General features: G+C 41.4%; 1 protein-coding gene across 1 annotated transcript in view; it reads left to right on the top strand.

Annotated features, from left to right (window-relative positions):
* The window catches only part of NBAS (NBAS subunit of NRZ tethering complex), a 708772-nt gene extending 694829 nt beyond the window's left edge, over window positions 1-13943 (top strand). Inside the window, exon 52 of the mRNA XM_040427340.1 lies at window positions 13097-13943. Coding sequence (XP_040283274.1) covers window positions 13097-13372 — 276 coding nt within the window. The 3' untranslated portion in view covers window positions 13373-13943. The remainder of the gene's footprint in view (window positions 1-13096) is intronic.
* Window positions 13944-18302: the final 4359 nt, after the last annotated feature.

The raw sequence follows: 18302 nt of genomic DNA, 5'->3' as shown, positions 1-18302 counted from the left end.
AAGATAAATGTCAATCTTTTTCGGTCTGGTGCTCCATGCAAGATCTCGCCTCGTGGTGTAAGGATAATTCTGAGAAAGGTGAGAAATCAGCCCAGAATTACACGGGAGGACCTGGTCAATGACCTGAAGAGAGCTGGGACCACAATCTCAAAGATTACCATTAGTAATACACTACGCTGTCATAGATTAAAATCCTGCAGGGTGCACAAGGTCCCTCTGCTCACGCCAGCACGTGTCCAGGCCCGTTTGAAGTTCACCAGTGACCATCTGGATGATCCAGAGGAGGCACGGGAGAAGGTCATGTGGTCAGATGAGACCAAAGTAGAACTTTTTGGTATCAACTGCACTCGCCGTGTTTGGAGGAAGAAGGATGAGTACAACCCCAAAACCATCCCAATTGTAAAGCATAGCAATGGAAACATCATACTTTGGGGGTGCTTTTCTGCAAAGGGGACAGGACGACTGCACTGTATTGAAGGGAGGATGGATGTATCACAAGATTTTGGCCAACAACCTCCTTCCCTCAGTAATATCATTGAAGATGGGTCCTGGCTGGGTCTTCCAGCATGACAATGACCTCAAACACACAGCCAGGGCAACTAAGAAGTGGCTCCATAAGAAGCATTTGAAGGTCCAGAAGTGGCCTAGCCAGTCTACCTACCTGAACCCAAGCGAAAATCTTTGGAGGGAGCTGAAACTCAATATCGCCCAGCGACAGCCCCGAAACCTGAAAAATCTGGAGAAGATCTGTATGGAGGAGTGGGCCAAAATCCCTGCTGCATTGTGTGCAAACTTAGTCAAGAACTACAGGAAATGTCTAACCTCTGTAATTGCAAACAAAGGTTTGTGTACCAAATATTAAAGGGGTTGTCCGGGTTCAGAGCTGAACCCAGACATATCCCCATTTTCACCCAGGCAGCCCCCCTGACTTGAGCATCAGAGCAGTTCATACTCCAATGCTCTCCTTTGCCCTGCACTAAATCGAGCAGGGCAAAGGCATTTTTATGAGTCCCGGGGACGTACCGGGGCTCTCCATTGGGCTGCCAGGAAGCCCGGTGACGTCACCGGCACTGATGGGCGGGCTTTAGCGCTGCCCTAGCCTGTAAAACGGCTAGGGCAGCGCTAAAGCCCGCCCATCAGAGCCGGTGACGTCACCGAACACACTGCCGGGTGGAAGCTTCCGCTCGGCAGTGTGTTACAATAAACAAAAGAGTCCGTGCCCTGCGTGATCTAGGGCAGGGCAAGGGAGTGCATCGGAGCATGAGATGGGTGAAAATAAGGGTATGTCCAGGGTCAGCTCTGAACCCGGACAACCCCTTTAAGTTCTGTTTTTCTATTGTATCAAATACTTATTTCATGCAATAAAATGCTAATTAGTTATTTAAAAATCATTTCTGGATTATTTTTTTTAGATTGTCTCACAGTTGAAATGTACCTATGATTAAAATTACAGAGCTCTCCATTCTTTGTAGGTGGGAAAACATGCAAAATCGCCAGTGCATCAAATACTTATTTTCCCCACTGTAGTAGCGCTATATAAGTTCATAAAATAAATTATAAATACATAAAATCATGTAGCATAACCCTGCTTTGGGATTTGTAAATGGATAACTACTGTATATTTTCCAGTTCACCATCCATCTCTCAACGCAGGCATCTTCTAATGACTTGCAAATAAGCTAAAAGCAAAGACAAAAGCTACAGCAACACTCTGTAACTGCAATGAACCTCACATAAGTGTAATAATACAGTAGTAACACAATTTATAATACTCCCTATATTCAGTCCACGTCTCTTAGCTCTCACTGTGCTGCTGCAGCTTTGTGTTGGGAGGTGCTGACTAAAGTTATGTTCACATGGTTCATTTTTGCACTTAAAAAAGAGAGGGCCCGTCCACGGCTTTAGCCCCATAGAATCAAGGTAATCCACTTGTGGACATTCACCGCAGTTAATGGTGGTTCCTGTGCTTGTCCCTTCTTGACACAGTCTTAAAATCTGCACGGAAATTATATGCGGTCGTGTGGATGACAGAGCGGACTGTCATTGAAAACAATGGGAGGTGGTTTTCTGGTAGACTTTGCATCCAAAACCACTGTGTGAGCAAGCCCTCAGAATACACTACACAATCTACAACAGTATTCCCACAGCCAAAGCCACAATAGAATTACTGTTGCAGATTTTGTGGTGGATTTTGTCTTTTAATAGCATTGAAGTCTGTGATGAAATCCTGCATCCCAAAACATGTATAAAATGCTGCAGAAACACTTTCCACAACTGAAGAACTCCATGCAGAAATTTAAACCATTTATGTGTTGCAAATTTCACCCATAGGATTACATGGTGTAAACGTCTGTAGTGGATTTTCACACTATAGAAGTTGCACCAGGCATGAATGCTAGGTTGATTTCTCTCTCTCACAATTGGGGTATGCTCCCATCTTGGTTAGGCTCTCCTCCTTCCTGTCCATGTTTTTTTTTTTAATTAGTGTAAAGCTGCTTAATTTTGGAGGCATAGACTCAAGAGAGTGAGGCAGTGTAAGGACCCAACTGTATGAGATCACTGTTGTAGCTGGGCTCATGCAGTTTGGTCAATTTGTGCACTAAGAACCCCACATTCATACGGTATAGTAAAAGTCGGATGAATGCAATTTGCATTTACATTGCAGTCACAGCAGATTTGCAAATGCTCATTTACAGTATTTTTCACCCTATAAGATGCACCTAGGTTTTAGAGGAGTAAAATAAGAAAAATATATTTTTCAATAGAAATAGACACCCCAATCAGACCTCAGATCAGATCCCCAATATTTAGAAGACCTTCAATCAGACTTCAGATCAGACCCCCCCCCCCCCCCAATGTTTATCAGACAAGACCCCCAATCAGACCTCAGATCAGACCCCCATGTTAATCAGACCTCAGATCAGGGGGGGGGGGGGGGGGAATCATCTTACCTCTCCTGCTCATATGCCGCCGCTCCTGAGATCCAGATTCTTTGCTTCCTGCCGTGCTGTGCTGTTACCTAACATATATCATTAGGATATAATGCTATTAAAGCTGCATAGCATTAATAACATTATATTCTAATGATATATTAATAATACCCTGTTCCACCTGTACTAATGAACGCTTCCATAATGGAAAAAAAGTGCGTCTTATAGGGCGAAAAATACAATATTTCACTTTGTTTGGAGGTCTACTTGCAAGGTTAGTACATGATCATCGGCTATGTTTTCCTGGAATGTTCTCCTGACACCCAACCATACTGTGACCTTGAAGCCAAATGTCTCTAGAAATAGGGAACAGCCCTAATAGAAAGGAGCATCCCATAATGTCTAATTGAAATCTCTTGGTTGAGAACACGTTCATGCGGGCTTACAAAAAGATATTCTATACAGAAATAAGTCCTCAGCTAAGGCTGTGAAATAGCTGATAATATTTTGTCTAGTTGTTCCAGGCAGCTAATCCACCTCTCCTTGAACAACCACTGAAACACGTAATTGAAATGTGGCACATGAGCCATGGAGATTGTGTGCAGTTAACGTGACACTCCAGTGCAGTTCTGTCACCTCTCTCCTCCATTACAGATGGTAGAATCTCCTCCTGGGGTTAGTACTGTATCCTGTTTGCATTCCATGCGTGTATACAAGTGTCTACACAATCATCTGTAAATCCATATATTGTAGGCACAGTTTTGCATATGTATGGATGCTCCAAGCCTGTTTCTCTCCATTTGCACATTGCACTTGTCATCGCTGCTTAGTGTTCCGTGTAATTTTTGAAGATCTGCCTTGGTTTGCTCATCTCAGGACACTGATCTATCTCAAAGATGTGAGGAAAATCACCATTTCCTGCTGTATACTCGCAGATCCATAAAATCCACATTTATTTATAACTTGTGCTTGTTTTAGATTGTAATTCAGAAACCTCAGAAGAAGCCTTCAGTCATGTAAGACAGAGGCTTTATCCCAAACGTATTTCAACTGACTCCACTGTTCCACCAGAACGGTTCATCTTGTTTTCTGTCTCACTTCCACATATATTCTTGTTAACCTTTTACGGTTCAAGATTTTGGACAAAATGTAAGAATATTTCTTTATATTAAAGTGCCTTATAATTTTGGGGCCAGTTGAGACCTCCTGAACCATGTTGGAACATCTCAGTGAGTTTTCTCTTTTCTCACTGAGCTGCAAAACACGTCTTTGAGTGAGATGATGTCTCATTGAACATAAAGCTAGAAACCACAGCATAAAAATGTAATCCAATTTTGTGATGTGGACATTTTTATTTATTTATTGGTAAATCCAGCAAAAGACTAAAAGGAAATATTCCACACAGCTTACACAGCCAACGTTTCAGGACCTTTTTCATGGCCTACGGTAAATATCCAAGAAATGCATAGTATCACGTGTGCAAAATTTACATGGAAAATGAGATCATAATGAGGTCACTTCATGCGATTTATTACTATATTCACACTTGTTTTCTGTCAGCTTTGAGTTGTGAAACATCCGAAGTTGATTCGCATAAAACTCGTTTGAATACTGTACCGAGCGAGCGCTCCATACAGTATTCAAATGTATTGGCTCTCATGAGCCGAAGTTATTACTTTGTGAAGTTTCGCGAGACTTCACGTTCTAACTTCATAAATTGCTTTCTACTGTAAAAAAAACTGCTCCGTACAGTATTCAAACGAACTTTTATGCAAATCCCTAATGATTATACTAACTAAGCATGGCATGCTATAGTAACCAGTGAAGAAAAATAAAAAATAAAGGGAACCTTGATATATACCTGCTGAACCCATTTAAAGTTGATGGATGGGAGTAGGGCTGCAACGAGTACTCGATTAAATCGAGTAACTCGACACAAAAAAATCCTCGATGCAAAAATTGCTATTACTCCCGCTCCATGGTCTCCCCATGGCCCACAATGCGCTCCAAATACTCACCTTGTTGGAATGACAAGGAAGTGGGCGGGTCATTGGTGGCTGTATGCCGCTGTTTGGGTGTGGCTTGTGAAAGAGTGACAAGTCATGGGCAGGTCACTGTGGAATGGGATGCGTGTTGTGGCCAGGCCTCCTTGAAAGTGATAGACTTGGGGAGGGCCAATCAGAGTCGCCACTGCGAGAAATGGGCGGGATCATGAGTCGGATTGACGCTGACAAATCGCACCGATGGAGGCGGCCGGGGCGGTGAAAGCCGGGTCTAGCTTTCTAGTTCATTTATCTTTTATGTATTAAAGTGGCATCCTGTGAATTCTAGGACCGTTCTCAATGCAACGGAGATGGGGACCATTGAAGTCAGTGGAACTGACTGGCGCTGAGAGAAGTGGCATATAAGTCACATTGCGGGAGGTATTGCACGGCACCAGGCTGTGCACTGGACAGGGGTTTGGGCTGATGTGTATAGCTAAGGGATCAGCTGTCATGCCCAAGGATGGCACTGTAGCAGTGCTGGAGTGGAAGTAAGATCTGGAATTTCTGGGGTCGTGGTTGTGGCACACGTGCGAGTTACGCTGCGACCCCATTCATTTCTGTGCTAGAACTGCTAGGGATGATGGCACAAGGCGGGAGAGACAATGACACAAGGGAGAGTGGAGCTGATGGCACTGTATGGGGAGAGCTGAAGGCACCGGGGTGGATGAGAGGTGATGGCACTGGGGTGGGGGAGAGCTGATGGCACTGGGGGAACGGAGCTGATGGCACGGGGGGAAGTTGATGGCACTGGGGTGGGGAAGAGCTGATGGTACTAATGTGGGGAAGAGCTGATGGCACTGGGGTGGGGGAGAGCTGATGGCACTGGGGTGGAGGAGAGCTGATGGCACTGGGGTGGGGGAGAGCTGAAGGCACTGGGGGGACGGAGCAGATGGCACGGGGGGAAGTTGATGGCACTAGGGGGAACGGAGCTGATGGCACTGGGGGGAACTGATGCACTTGGGCTGATCGCAGGGGTGATCGAACTGTGTTGGGGACTGATGGCAGGGGGTCTGATGAATTTTTATGAAGGAAAAGAGTCTATTAATTAATTTTTTCTTATTAGAGTACTAATTAATCGTAAAAATAATCGGTAGAATACTTGATTGCTAAAATAATCGTTTACTGCAGCCCTAGGTGGGAGAAAATAGATCCTGACAGATCATTATCCGTCTAGGTTCCTGTACACATGATGCTTCCATTCAATTTATTTCAAATAAAGATTTTCATTTTCTACGACCTTATTTGTCTTGTATTGTGTTTTAGATTCATGTTAAATGTAACTAGAGCAAATCCTTTTCCCTGTTACCTCAATGGTGCTGTATACTTAGCAGTTTAGCTATATTTATCACCAAAGATGTTCCTGCTATACTTATGCTATAAAACTGGCTTAATAATAAGTATCACTGAATTATACAGAGCTTTCCTCCTGTATTACTGTGTCCAGAAGATTCATTATACCCGTGGGAGGCCTTTTTACCCACGCATTTCAAGCCCCGAATCCAACAGAAGCTTCCAGAGCATAAGCTTTAAAAAAAAATATATGAAATTTATAGCTTTTGCCATAAATAATAAAAATAAGTCATAAAGAGCTAAGAAAACTTTTAGTAATGTTGTCAACCTGTGGGTTTGTACTTTGTATTATTTTTGGACAATTTGCATGTTATTAAAATCTTACTTTCAAAACATTTGCAAACAAAATGCATTAAAAACCTAATATCAGGAACCCTTAGGAGTTTGTGAAGGAATTAATCCGTTTTTGGAAATAAATGGTAATTACTAGGCTTATTTATTTTCTTACAATATCCTGCGAGAGACAAGGAGGCAAATGACAAAAGTCTTTGAAAGCACCTTGGGGTACAATCCCTATATGTTAAGCCACCAAACAGTCATTTTCCTAATGTTTTGCCTTTCAACCCGCGAATGATAAAGTAGGGCAGCTTACAAGTTGTGCACATTAGAGAAAACCATGACGCCTGAAGACATCACTAAAAATAGAAGACTCTTCTGAATGGTAACTGCAGGGCTTTGTACCAGGTTCAAATACATAATAGATACAGGTAGTTCCTGCTATAATGCATATATTAAAAATCTTCTTGAGTGTGGATTCTCCGAGGGTATAACGACCAGCTGATCTCTTCTACCCAGTACCAAATATTGGTGGCTAAAATACAGACCCATACTAGAGCACCATTGTCTTATATGGCAGCATGGTGGCCCATGGTTCAAACCCGAGCAAAGAAAGTGGGGCAAATTTACTAATAGTGTCGAACTTTACACTGTCTAAGAATACGAATTGTAGTCTTAATGTTAGACAAATTTACTATTCTGGCGCATGGACCTTTGTAAATTTGGAGTGTCGTAAATCCTGCTCTAGATGTATGCTAAAAATTTCTCAGCTTATTTCACACTCTCCAAAAACACACACTGAAATTGACCTAGAGTGAGAGATAGAAATATTAGGTGGGGAGCCCCAATGGGGACAGGGGCTAATATGGTGACAATCTTGGTACAGAGCTGCGGAATATGTAGCTGCTATTCTTTAAAGGGAATCTGTCATGAACTTTATGCTGACCTCACTGAGGGCAGCATAAAATAGTGACAGAAATGCTGATTTCAGCGGTGTGTCACTCATGAGCTAAAAGTAAGTGGTTGCCGAGAACCAGCATCATAATCATTGCAGCCCAGGCCCTGAAAAGAGTCAAATCTACCTGAGAAGAGTCCTGGTTATCCATAATCTCCTGCTCTCCTGCCCATCTGCTGATGGTTGGCAGTTCTCTCCTAGAGAGATAGGGAGAAAACTAGGTAGAAGACTGTCAATCATCAGCAGGTGGGCAGGAGAGCAGGAATTCATCTTTAACCATGACTCTTCTCAGGTGGCCGTGACTCTTTTCCAGGCCCAGTCTGCAACGATTGTGGTGATGGTTCTCGGCAACCATTTCCTTTTAACTTTTAAATGACAGATCACTGAAATCAACTCACTTGTCCCTACTTTATTCTGCTGTTAGTATGGGTAGCATAAAGTTGATGACAGGTTCCCTATAAGCACAAGGAAATGAATATGAGCAGAATATTGCAATAGAAGATTCACCAGTGAGGAGAATTTTTAGCTTTGCTCTTACCACCTTCTATTTTCTCTGTAAAGTTACTTTTTCTTCAGCCCCCTGGTACTTATATTATTATGATAGGGTCCACAGCGGTGATTTACTGCAGCATTCCTGTGCTCCCAGTCAGTAAATATGCAAGGAGCTGCAGCACATTTACTAGCTGTACGCCATCACTTTATAAGATAGGAATAACACTCTGAGGAACCCTATACTCCCATCATGTTTCGTGTATGACTGTATCAGATTCCGACATAAGCTCCAAACCCGTAGTTCAGCTATTTTTTTAAGCTGGTAACATAGTACATAAGGCCGAAAAAAGACATTTGTCCATCCAGTTCGGCCTGTTAACCAGCAAGTTGATCCAGAGGAAGGCAAAAAAAAAAAACTGTGAGGTAGAAGCCAATTTTCCCCACTTTAGGGGAATAAAAAATTCCTTCCCGACTCCAATCAGGCAATCAGAATAACTCCCTGGATCAATGACCCCTCTCTAGTAGCTATAGCCTGTAATATTATTACACTCCAGAAATACATCCAGGCCCCTCTTGAATTCCTTTATTGTATTTACCATCACCACCTCCTCAGGCAGAGAGTTCCATAGTCTCACTGCTCTTACCGTAAAGAATCCTCTTCTATGTTTGTGTACAAACCTTCTTTCCTCCAGACGCAGAGGATGTCCCCTCGTCACAGTCCTGGGGATAAATAGATGGTGGGATAGATCTCTGTATTGACCCCTGATATATTTATACATATTAATTAGATCTCCCCTCAGTCGTCTTTTTTATAAAGTGAATAACCCTAAGTTTGATAATCTTTCAGGGTACTGTAGTTGCCCCATTCCAGTTATTACTTTAGTTGTCCTCCTCTGAACCCTCTCCAGCTCTGCTGTGTCTGCCTTGTTTACAGGAGCCCAGAACTGTACACAGTACTCCATGTGTGGTTTGACTAGCGATTTGTAAAGTAGTAGGACTATGTTCTTATCACGGGCATCTATGCCCCTTCTGATGCAACCCATTATCTTATTGGCCTTGGCAGCAGCTGCCTGACACTGGTTTTTGCAGCTTAGTTTGCTGTTTATTAAAATTCCTAGATGTCCTTTTCCATGTCAGTGTTATCGAGTGTTTTATCATTTAGTATGTACGGGTGACTTGCATTATTCCTTCCCATGTGCATAACTTTACATTTCTCAGTGTTAAACCTCATCTGCCACTTATCTGCCCAAGCCTCCAATCTATCCAGATCCCTCTGTAGTAGTATACTGTCCTCTTCAGTGTAAATTACTTTACACGGTTTAGTGTCATCTGCGAAAATTTATATTTTACTATGCAAGCCTTCTACAAGATCATTAATAAATATATTGAATAGAATAGGGCCCAATACTGACCCCTGAGGTACCCCACTAGTGACAGTGACCCAATCTGAGTGTGTACCGTTAATAACCACCCTCTGTTTTCTATCATTGAGCCAGTTACTTACCCACATACAGACGTTTTCTCCCAGTCCGAGCATTCTCATTTTATATACTAACCTTTTTAATGCTTTGGAGAAGTCCAGATATACGACATCCATTGATTCGCCACTGTCAAGTCTAGAACTTACCTCCTCATAGAAACTGATTAAATTAGTTTGGCATGCCCGATCCCTCATGAAGCCATGCTGAGATGGCGTTATTTTCTTATTTCCGTTGAAATGCTCTAAGATAGCATCTCTCAGAAAACCTTCAAACAGTTTACCCACAACAGATGTTAAACTTACCGGCCTATAGTTTCCAGGCTCTGTTTTTGGACCCTTTTTGAATATTGGCACCACATTTGCCATGCGCCAATCCTGTGGGACATTCCCTGTCAGTATAGAGTACGCAAATATCAGAAATAAGAGTCTGGCTATGACATTACTTAATTCCCTTAGGATACGGGGGTGTATGCCATCCGGTCCTGGCGATTTGTCTATTTTAATCTTTTTAAGTCGCTGATGTACTTCTTCCTGGGTCAGACAGGACACTTTTAATGGGGAATTTATTTTTACTTTCTGCATATCATCTGACAGTTTATTTTCCTCAGTGAATACATTGGAGAAAAAAATATTTAACAGCTTTGCTTTCTCCTCGTCGCTCTCTGCGACTCCCCCCTCATTACTCTTTAAAGGGCCGACACCTTCAGATTTATACTTTTTAACATTTATATAATTGAAGAACATTTTAGGGTTAGTTTTACTCTCTTTGGCAATTAATCTCTCGGTCTCTAGTTTGGCTGCTTTTATTAGTTTTTTACATGTTCTATTTTTTTCCTTATAGTTTTTCAGTGCTTCTGTGCTACCCTCCTGTTTTAGTGATTTATATGCTTTCTTTTTATAATTTATTGCTTTCTTTACAGTTCTATTTATCCACATTGGTTTCTTTTTGTTCCTTAACCTTTTATTCCCATACGGTATGTACCTCTCACAATGAGATTTTAGGATGTTTTTAAAGATATCCCATTTTGTGGCTGTATTTTTTTTTTTTACTTTGTCCCAGTTAGTTAGTACAGAAGTAGATTACACAAAGAGAATGGCGTAAAGCCGCAGTAAAGGCCCCTCAAAAGAGCTTAACTCAGAAACTAAATAGAAAACCTACAAAAGAACACTGAAAGCTGATGAACTATAAAAATATTGTTTTATTGGGTACATAATTAAAAGCATACATGGAGATGACAGACAAATGCACGAAGTGCAGCACAATCCTGGGAGAGCTGGTAGAGTACAAAAAATGGTAAAAAGACAGAAGTGACCCGGGTAGGGATATATCTGAATAAGGCAAAGTTACCATGTAAAATATATGTTAAAGGGATGCCCACTATTGATGGGAATATACATGATCTCGTCAAATATAAAGTGCAAGTGCAAGCTTATATATAAGCAAAAAAGAGGAGAAATAACCCCTCAATGTGGGTCCCTAAACACATATATATATATATATACCTATTCAAGTGGTTTAAGCGGGTAAATAAAGTGCATGTGCCTATGGCCTCTCTTAGTTGGCTAATTTTAGCTTTTTTGAAGTTTGGTATTTTTGTTTCTCCCTGTAGAAACGCTCTTTTGAATGATAATTGGCAGGTTATTACTTTATGGTCACTATTTCCCAGGTGTCCCCCAACCTGCACGTCTGTTGTTCTGTCAGGCCTATTGGTTAATACTAAGTCCAATATGGCCGTCACTCTAGTCGGGTCGTGAACCAGTTGGGAGAGGTAATTGTCTTTGGTTATTGCCAAGAACCTGTTTCCTTTATGAGATGTACAGGTTTCAGTTTCCCAGTCTATATCTGGGTAGTTGAAGTCCCCCATAATAACCACCTCATTATGATTTGCCGCCTCGTCTTTCTCGTTTAGTAGTAGATTTTCTGTGGACTCTGGTATATTAGGTGGTTTATAGTAAACTCCTATTAGTAATTTATTGTTGTTTTTAGCTCCATGTATCTCTACCCACAGTGACTCCACATGTTCATGGCCCTCACTTATATCTTTACGGAGTGTGGGCTTTAGACAGAACTTTACATAAAGGCAGACCCCTCCCCCTCTCCGGTTTTGACGATCCTTTCTAAACAGACTGTAACCTTGTACATTAACTGCCCTGTCATAGCCATCGTCCAAACAACTGCTCAAAATGAAGAGTACTGTGCAAATGTTTTAGGTAAGTGTGGGCTTTCAAAAATATACTTGTTAATAGTTTATTTTTATCAGTTAACAAACGCAAAGTGAATGAACAAAAGAGAAATCTAAATCCAATCAATATTCGGTGTGACAACCCTTTCCTTTGCCTTCAAAACTGCATCAGTTCTTCTAGGTACACTCTCACACGGTTTTTGAAGGAACTTTGCAAGGAGGTTGTTCTATCTTCTGTGGATGTAGGCTTGCTCAAATCCTTTTGACTCTTCATGTAATCCCAGACAGACTTGATGATGTTGAGATCAGGGCTCTGAGGTCATATCATAACTTCCAGGACAATGGCCTGTATTTTTTGGGCCATTGTCCTGCCGCAGAATAGATTTAAATTTTAACCAATAACATTTCTATTTTTGAAAGCATTCTTAAAAATTTGAAATATTTAATATACTGTTTTAAATGTCTGTTAGAAATATTAATCGTATGAATCTATGTTATTTGTCCTTATTTATTAAAAAACAGAGATGGGGGCTGAAATCAGAATGGGAGGGTGGAAGTTTGGCTTTTCAACTCCACAGCACTAGTTAAAAGTTCGATTTGGGTCTTATTCTAAGGGTCCATTCACATGACTGTATTTTCGGAATGCGGACCCATTTGGTTCAATTGAGCCACAAAAGATGCGAAAAGCACAATGTTTGCTGTAAACAACCGTATGTCCGTTCCGTGGCCCCTCAAAAAAATTAGAACACATTGCATTTCTAACAAAGAAGTTCATCCGCAAAATAGATACGATCAAGTTAATGCCCCCTAAGACTTCTATTTCAACCCTGAGATTGCGCCCCCCATCCTTTATGTGAATAATAATTTTGGACAGGAGTAAGATCATTTGTATCCATTCCTATCATGGTCATGATGATTACAGAAGGAGCGGAGCACTGATATGCCCTCTCTTGTGATTATACCAGATGGGAACGAGATGTATGTGACGAGGAAGTTGTCATATAGGACACCCTATAGATGTTGAAAGTATGTAAATTTGACCATGTCAAGGCTTATTTTTGTAGTATTTTTATTTTATCTTGGATAGAAAGTTGAACCAAGTGGGGATGAATCAAGCCTGATGTCTTATGTATTGTTCCCATGAAGCATTTTACCTATACTGTGATTTTTTTAAGTAATTTGGTTATTTTTACCATGTTATCTGCCTGCTGTGTTACATTTTAGCAATGGGATGCTCTTACCCACAAGAGAAGATGAGATTTGCTACTATAAATAGCTCACTTTTGTTCCCGGGCTTTGTCTTGTTCCTTTCAGAAGATCGTGCTACACAAAGCAGAAAATGTGCAATCTTCCATTTTCACATGGCTTTTTTTTTTTTTCTGTAGGTCACTGACTCAAACTGTGACTCCGAAATCCTTTCTCTGCTTTTGGATGCCAAATTGCTGGTAAACTGCATTGGTACCATCTACTACTCGCATCTGATTAACCATTTGCTGGCTGCATCGGAGGATTCCAGGTGGAACGTTGAAGAGATATCAAGGGAGCTTCGTGATTCTGGATACAAAGCAGAAGCAGGGTCTCTACTGATGTCTTATAGAGGAACGCACCCTGCTCTCCGAACCTTTACCTCTGCTCTCTCTAGTCTTAAGCGGTGGCTGTAGAGTATTAAATAAAATGAATGACCTGCTAAATGGCCTCAGGGTAGGGGTTGTCAATCCCTATTCTAACTTAGTAGTAATTGAACATGAGGTGTTTATGAAGACAGGATGCACCATTTCCCTTGTTTGAGTCATTTTGTAGTTTGTAAAAACTTCATGTCCATTAAAGCCCGCTTAGATTTCTGTATTAAGGTTATTTAGCATGAATAGCTAGAGCCCATCTACCTCCTATTTCCATGATGGACATATGAAACCTCTCAGACTTCACTTACCCCTTAACTAAATCTACCAAGATTCTCATCCCCAAACACAAGCACATCTCAAACACATACTGGAAGACATTTATGATTAAAAAAAAAGAGTTACTGGAACATTTTACAAAATATAAAAATATGAGATCTATGTAAACCTTGTATTATAGACATACACAGGTATATCGAACACAGCTGTGCATACTGTAACTTACTGTCTTAGGCTACATTCACAGGAACGTATTTTGTTTCCGTGTCCATTAGGTTTTTTGTTCTTTTTTGAGGATAGGATGCAGACCCATTCATTTCAATGGGTCCTCAAAAAATGCTGTGTGCTATCCGCATCCGTATGTCCGTTCCGTAGCCCCGCAAAAAAGATAAAACATGTCCTATTCTTGTCCGATTTGCTGACAAAGATAGGCATTGTTATAATGGATCCTCCAAAAAAACGGATGCCATACGGAACGTCTTTTTTTTTTTTTTGCGGATCCGTAATTTGCGGACCGCAAAACACATACGGTTGTGTGAAGGTAGCCTTATTGTTGACATGGTAGGTCTTCTATCTGATGGCAACATAGAATAGAGGGCGAGATGCTTTCTGTCGTTTGATTTAGCATTTGCATGTACAAAACCTGTTTTATATGCTGCCTGGACTCCTAAAAAAGCCAGAGAGTCCTGCTTCCCCTGTCCACACCCATTGATTGATGGGTTTTTCCTGTATTGATTTAAATACAGAGGTATAGATCACACTATGTGGGCTGGGGAAGCAGGACTGAGAGGCTTGTTCTATGAATCCTGACAGCATATAACTTTTTTTATTTTTTTATTATTATTATAAAAAAATATATATATTACCCAATCTCCCCATCCCCTCCTCCATTCTATACTGCTCTTAGATAGGAGACCTGAAGACCTGGTACCCAATTACTCCACTTTATCTCATGGTATAGTATAAAAGCAAATGGTAAATAGTGCATTAGTATATCTTATTTAAAAAAAATAAAATTGTAGTATTGACATGGACTTTTGTACTAGACCCTCTGGAGGACTTTTTAAGTCACAGGTTTACTGTTACGTTATGTAAAATTGGCAATTCTAGCTTTTCAACCCCCATAGGAGTTTAAGGGATCGTCCAGGATTAGGGCTCATGCACACGAATGTGTGCCGGCCGGACTTGTATTGAGGCCCGCAAACAGTGGGTCTGCAATATACGGCCACCGGCCATGCGCACACCGTGTCACGAACCCATTCCCTTGAATCCACAATCCAGGAGGTGTGGTGCGGAACAGAGGCACGGATAGGAAGCCCGCGGAGTGCTTCCGTGTGTTTTCTGTCTGTGCCTCTGCACCGCAAAAAAGTAGTGCATTCACTGCTTTTTTGCGATACGGATCGCGGACCCCATTCAAGTGAATCGGTCCTGCGTCCGCATACGGTGGCCCTACGGTCGGTGCCCATGCATTGCAGCATGGGCCCGGCCGGCATGAGCCCTTAGAAACAAGATTTTGTTTCACCCTCCCGCCCCTAGGGGACAGTGTATTTCATGGCCCATGTTTGCTGTAGCGGTTTATCCTCATTTGGCTGAATAGGACAGCCGCTTAAGATTTTAGTAATGAATTATTTCCATCGCCTTCAGTTCAAGTGGAGATAGAGCTTTCCTAATTCGTCTGCCACATTGTTGTAGTGGGAACTACAGTGTCAATCTGATCAGACATTGGGAGCGTATTCTACATATATTCCGCTAATGCCTAAATCCTTTGGTGATGACACTAAATTTGCCTCATCATCGATGAAACGCTGATCTACGTACAATTATGCGCCTCATTGTACTCCTTTGGATAAATGACCATGTCATAATAGACCTTGCCATGTGCAACCGGTGGCCAACACCATTGTAGTGCAGTTCTACCCTTCGAGATTACATTGGTCTGTTTTATGAACAAGTAATTATGTTAAGGCTTTAAAAATGCTAACTTATGCCCGCAAGCATCTGACCGTCAGTGTGACTAGAGTCAGGGAGAACATATTAATATTCCCCCGTCGTCTGCCATATAGTTTGAAGGCTTCTTCTAATGAAATGAAGAAAGCATTTTATTTGATGTTTGTTTAAGCTGTTATTACATCTGATTATGAGGATTTCTAACCGCATTTGATGTCTTGACTGCGCCGCTGCAATACTACAGAGTATAACTATGTCATTTTACTTTGCATATTTATGGCAGTAAACATCTTGCTCGCCTTTGACAGAGAAATGACAAACCGAAAAGCCATATGGATATTTTATGTAGATCCAATAAAATCTAACAACACAATAAAAGTTTAAGGTTTTTCATTTTTTCTTTTATGTTTGTGTTTTTCAGATAAAAAATTGAGAAAACAAAAACAGTTAATTTAGAGGCTATGGGGGGTCTATGAATAGATGCAACTATCTGTCACAGATTCGGTTTCTTAGGGCATTTGAGGCCGAATCTGCGACTTCTTCCGCATCCACGACATGTACGCCAGTTCTAAAAAAAAAAAAAGGAAGAATGGCGGGCCAGCCGACCCGTCTCATTGATCATTTTCAACACCTGTTTTAGGTGTAGAAAATTGTCTAAATCTACGCCAGCAAAGAGCTGGCGTAGATTTAAGCTGGTGGGGTATGCGTCTAAGTTATGTAGAGGCCGGAACATCAAGCGCCAGTGCAGGGTTATTAACACCGACATCTAAAACTAAAACGCCGGTCTTAATAAATGACCACATACAGTATGTTCCTTTATGGTGATAGGTGGAAAATGTACATAAATATTAGTTACTTAGGGCTATAGCTGCTAAAAGATACTTGGGCCAGCACAGAGACTGTATGGGTCCGTATTATGGACTTATAGGCACTTCATATGCTGCTGTATGAAGCACCATTTTCTCTACACTAAAGCTACTATGGGCAGAGTACTTGCATTATAAGGTATAGGAACAATAATATGGATCTATACAATATGGCTATATGCACGAGCCCTAAGGGGACTAGTTAGATGGGTGTGTATACATAGATATATTCAGACAGAGAGATGGGTAAAGTATTTTACATACAGTCAGGTCCATAAATATTGGGACATCGACACAATCCTAACATTTTTGGCTCTATACACCACCACAATGGATTTGAAATGAAACGGACAAGATGTGCTTTACCTGCAGACTGTCAGCTTTAATTTGAGGGTATTTACATCCAAATCAGGTGAACGGTGTAGGAATTACAACAGTTTGCATATGTGCCTCCCACTTGTTAAGGGACCAGAAGTAATGGGAAAATTGCCTTCTCGGCTGTTCCATGGCCAGGTGTGTGTTATTCCCTCATTATCCCAATTACAATGAGCAGATAAAAGGTCCAGAGTTAATTTCCAGTATGCTATTTGTATTTGGAATCTGTTGCTGTCAACTCTCAAGATGAGATCCAAAGAGCTGTCACTATCAGTGAAGCAATCCATCATTAGGCTGAAAAAACACAACAAACACATCAGAGAGATCGCAAAAACATTAGGCGTGGCCAAAACAACTGTTTGGAACATTCTTAAAAAGAAGGAACGCACCGGTGAGCTCAGCAACACCAAAAGACCCGGAAGACCACGGAAAACAACTGTGGTGGATGACCGAAGAATTCTTTCCCTGGTGAAGAAAACACCCTTCACAGCAGTTGGCCAGATCAAGAACACTTTCCAGGAGGTAGGTGTATGTGTGTCAAAGTCAACAATCAAGAGAAGACTTCACCAGAGTGAATACAGAGGGTTCACCACAAGATGTAAACCATTGGTGAGCCTCAAAAACAGGAAGGCCAGATTAGAGTTTGCCAAACGACATCTAAAAAAGCCTTCACAGTTCTGGAACAACATCCTATGGACAGATGAGACCAAGATCAACTTGTACCAGAGTGATGGGAAGAGAAGAGTATGGAGAAGGAGAGGAACTGCTCATAATCCTAAGCATACCACCTCATCAGTGAAGCATGGTGGTGGTAGTGTCATGGCGTGGGCATGTATGGCTGCCAATGGAACTACTTCTCTTGTATTTATTGATGATGTGACTGCTGACAAAAGCAGCAGGATGAATTCTGAAGTGTTTCGGGCAATATTATCTGCTCATATTCAGCCAAATGCTTCAGAACTTATTGGACGGCTCTTCACAGTGCAGATGGACAATGACCCAAAGCATACTGCAAAAGCAACCAAAGAGTTTTCTAAGTGAAAGAAGTGGAATGTTCTGCAATGCCCAAGTCAATCACCTGACCTGCATCCGATTGAGCATGCATTTCACATGCTGAAGACAAAACTGAAGTGAAAATGCCCCAAGAACAAGCAGGAACTGAAGACAGTTGCAGTAGAGGCCTGGCAGAGCATCGCCAGGGATGAAACCCAGCGTCTGGTGATGTCTATGCGTTCCAGACTTCAGGCTGTAATTGACTGCAAAGGATTTGCAACCAAGTATTAAAAAGTGAAAGTTTGATTTATGATTATTATTCAGTCCCATTACTTTTGGTCCCTTAACAAGTGGGAGGCACATATGCAAACTGTTGTAATTCCTGCACCGTTCACCTGATTTGGATGTAAATAGCCTCAAATTACAGCTGACAGTCTGCAGGTAAAGCACATCTTGTCCGTTTCATTTCAGATCCATTGTGGTGGTGTATAGAGCCAAAAATGTTAGAATTG

The sequence above is a fragment of the Bufo bufo genome, chromosome 4 (genome assembly GCF_905171765.1).
Source record: "Bufo bufo chromosome 4, aBufBuf1.1, whole genome shotgun sequence".
Lineage (NCBI taxonomy): Eukaryota > Metazoa > Chordata > Amphibia > Anura > Bufonidae > Bufo > Bufo bufo.
This window is presented reverse-complemented; position numbering and strand designations above follow the sequence as displayed.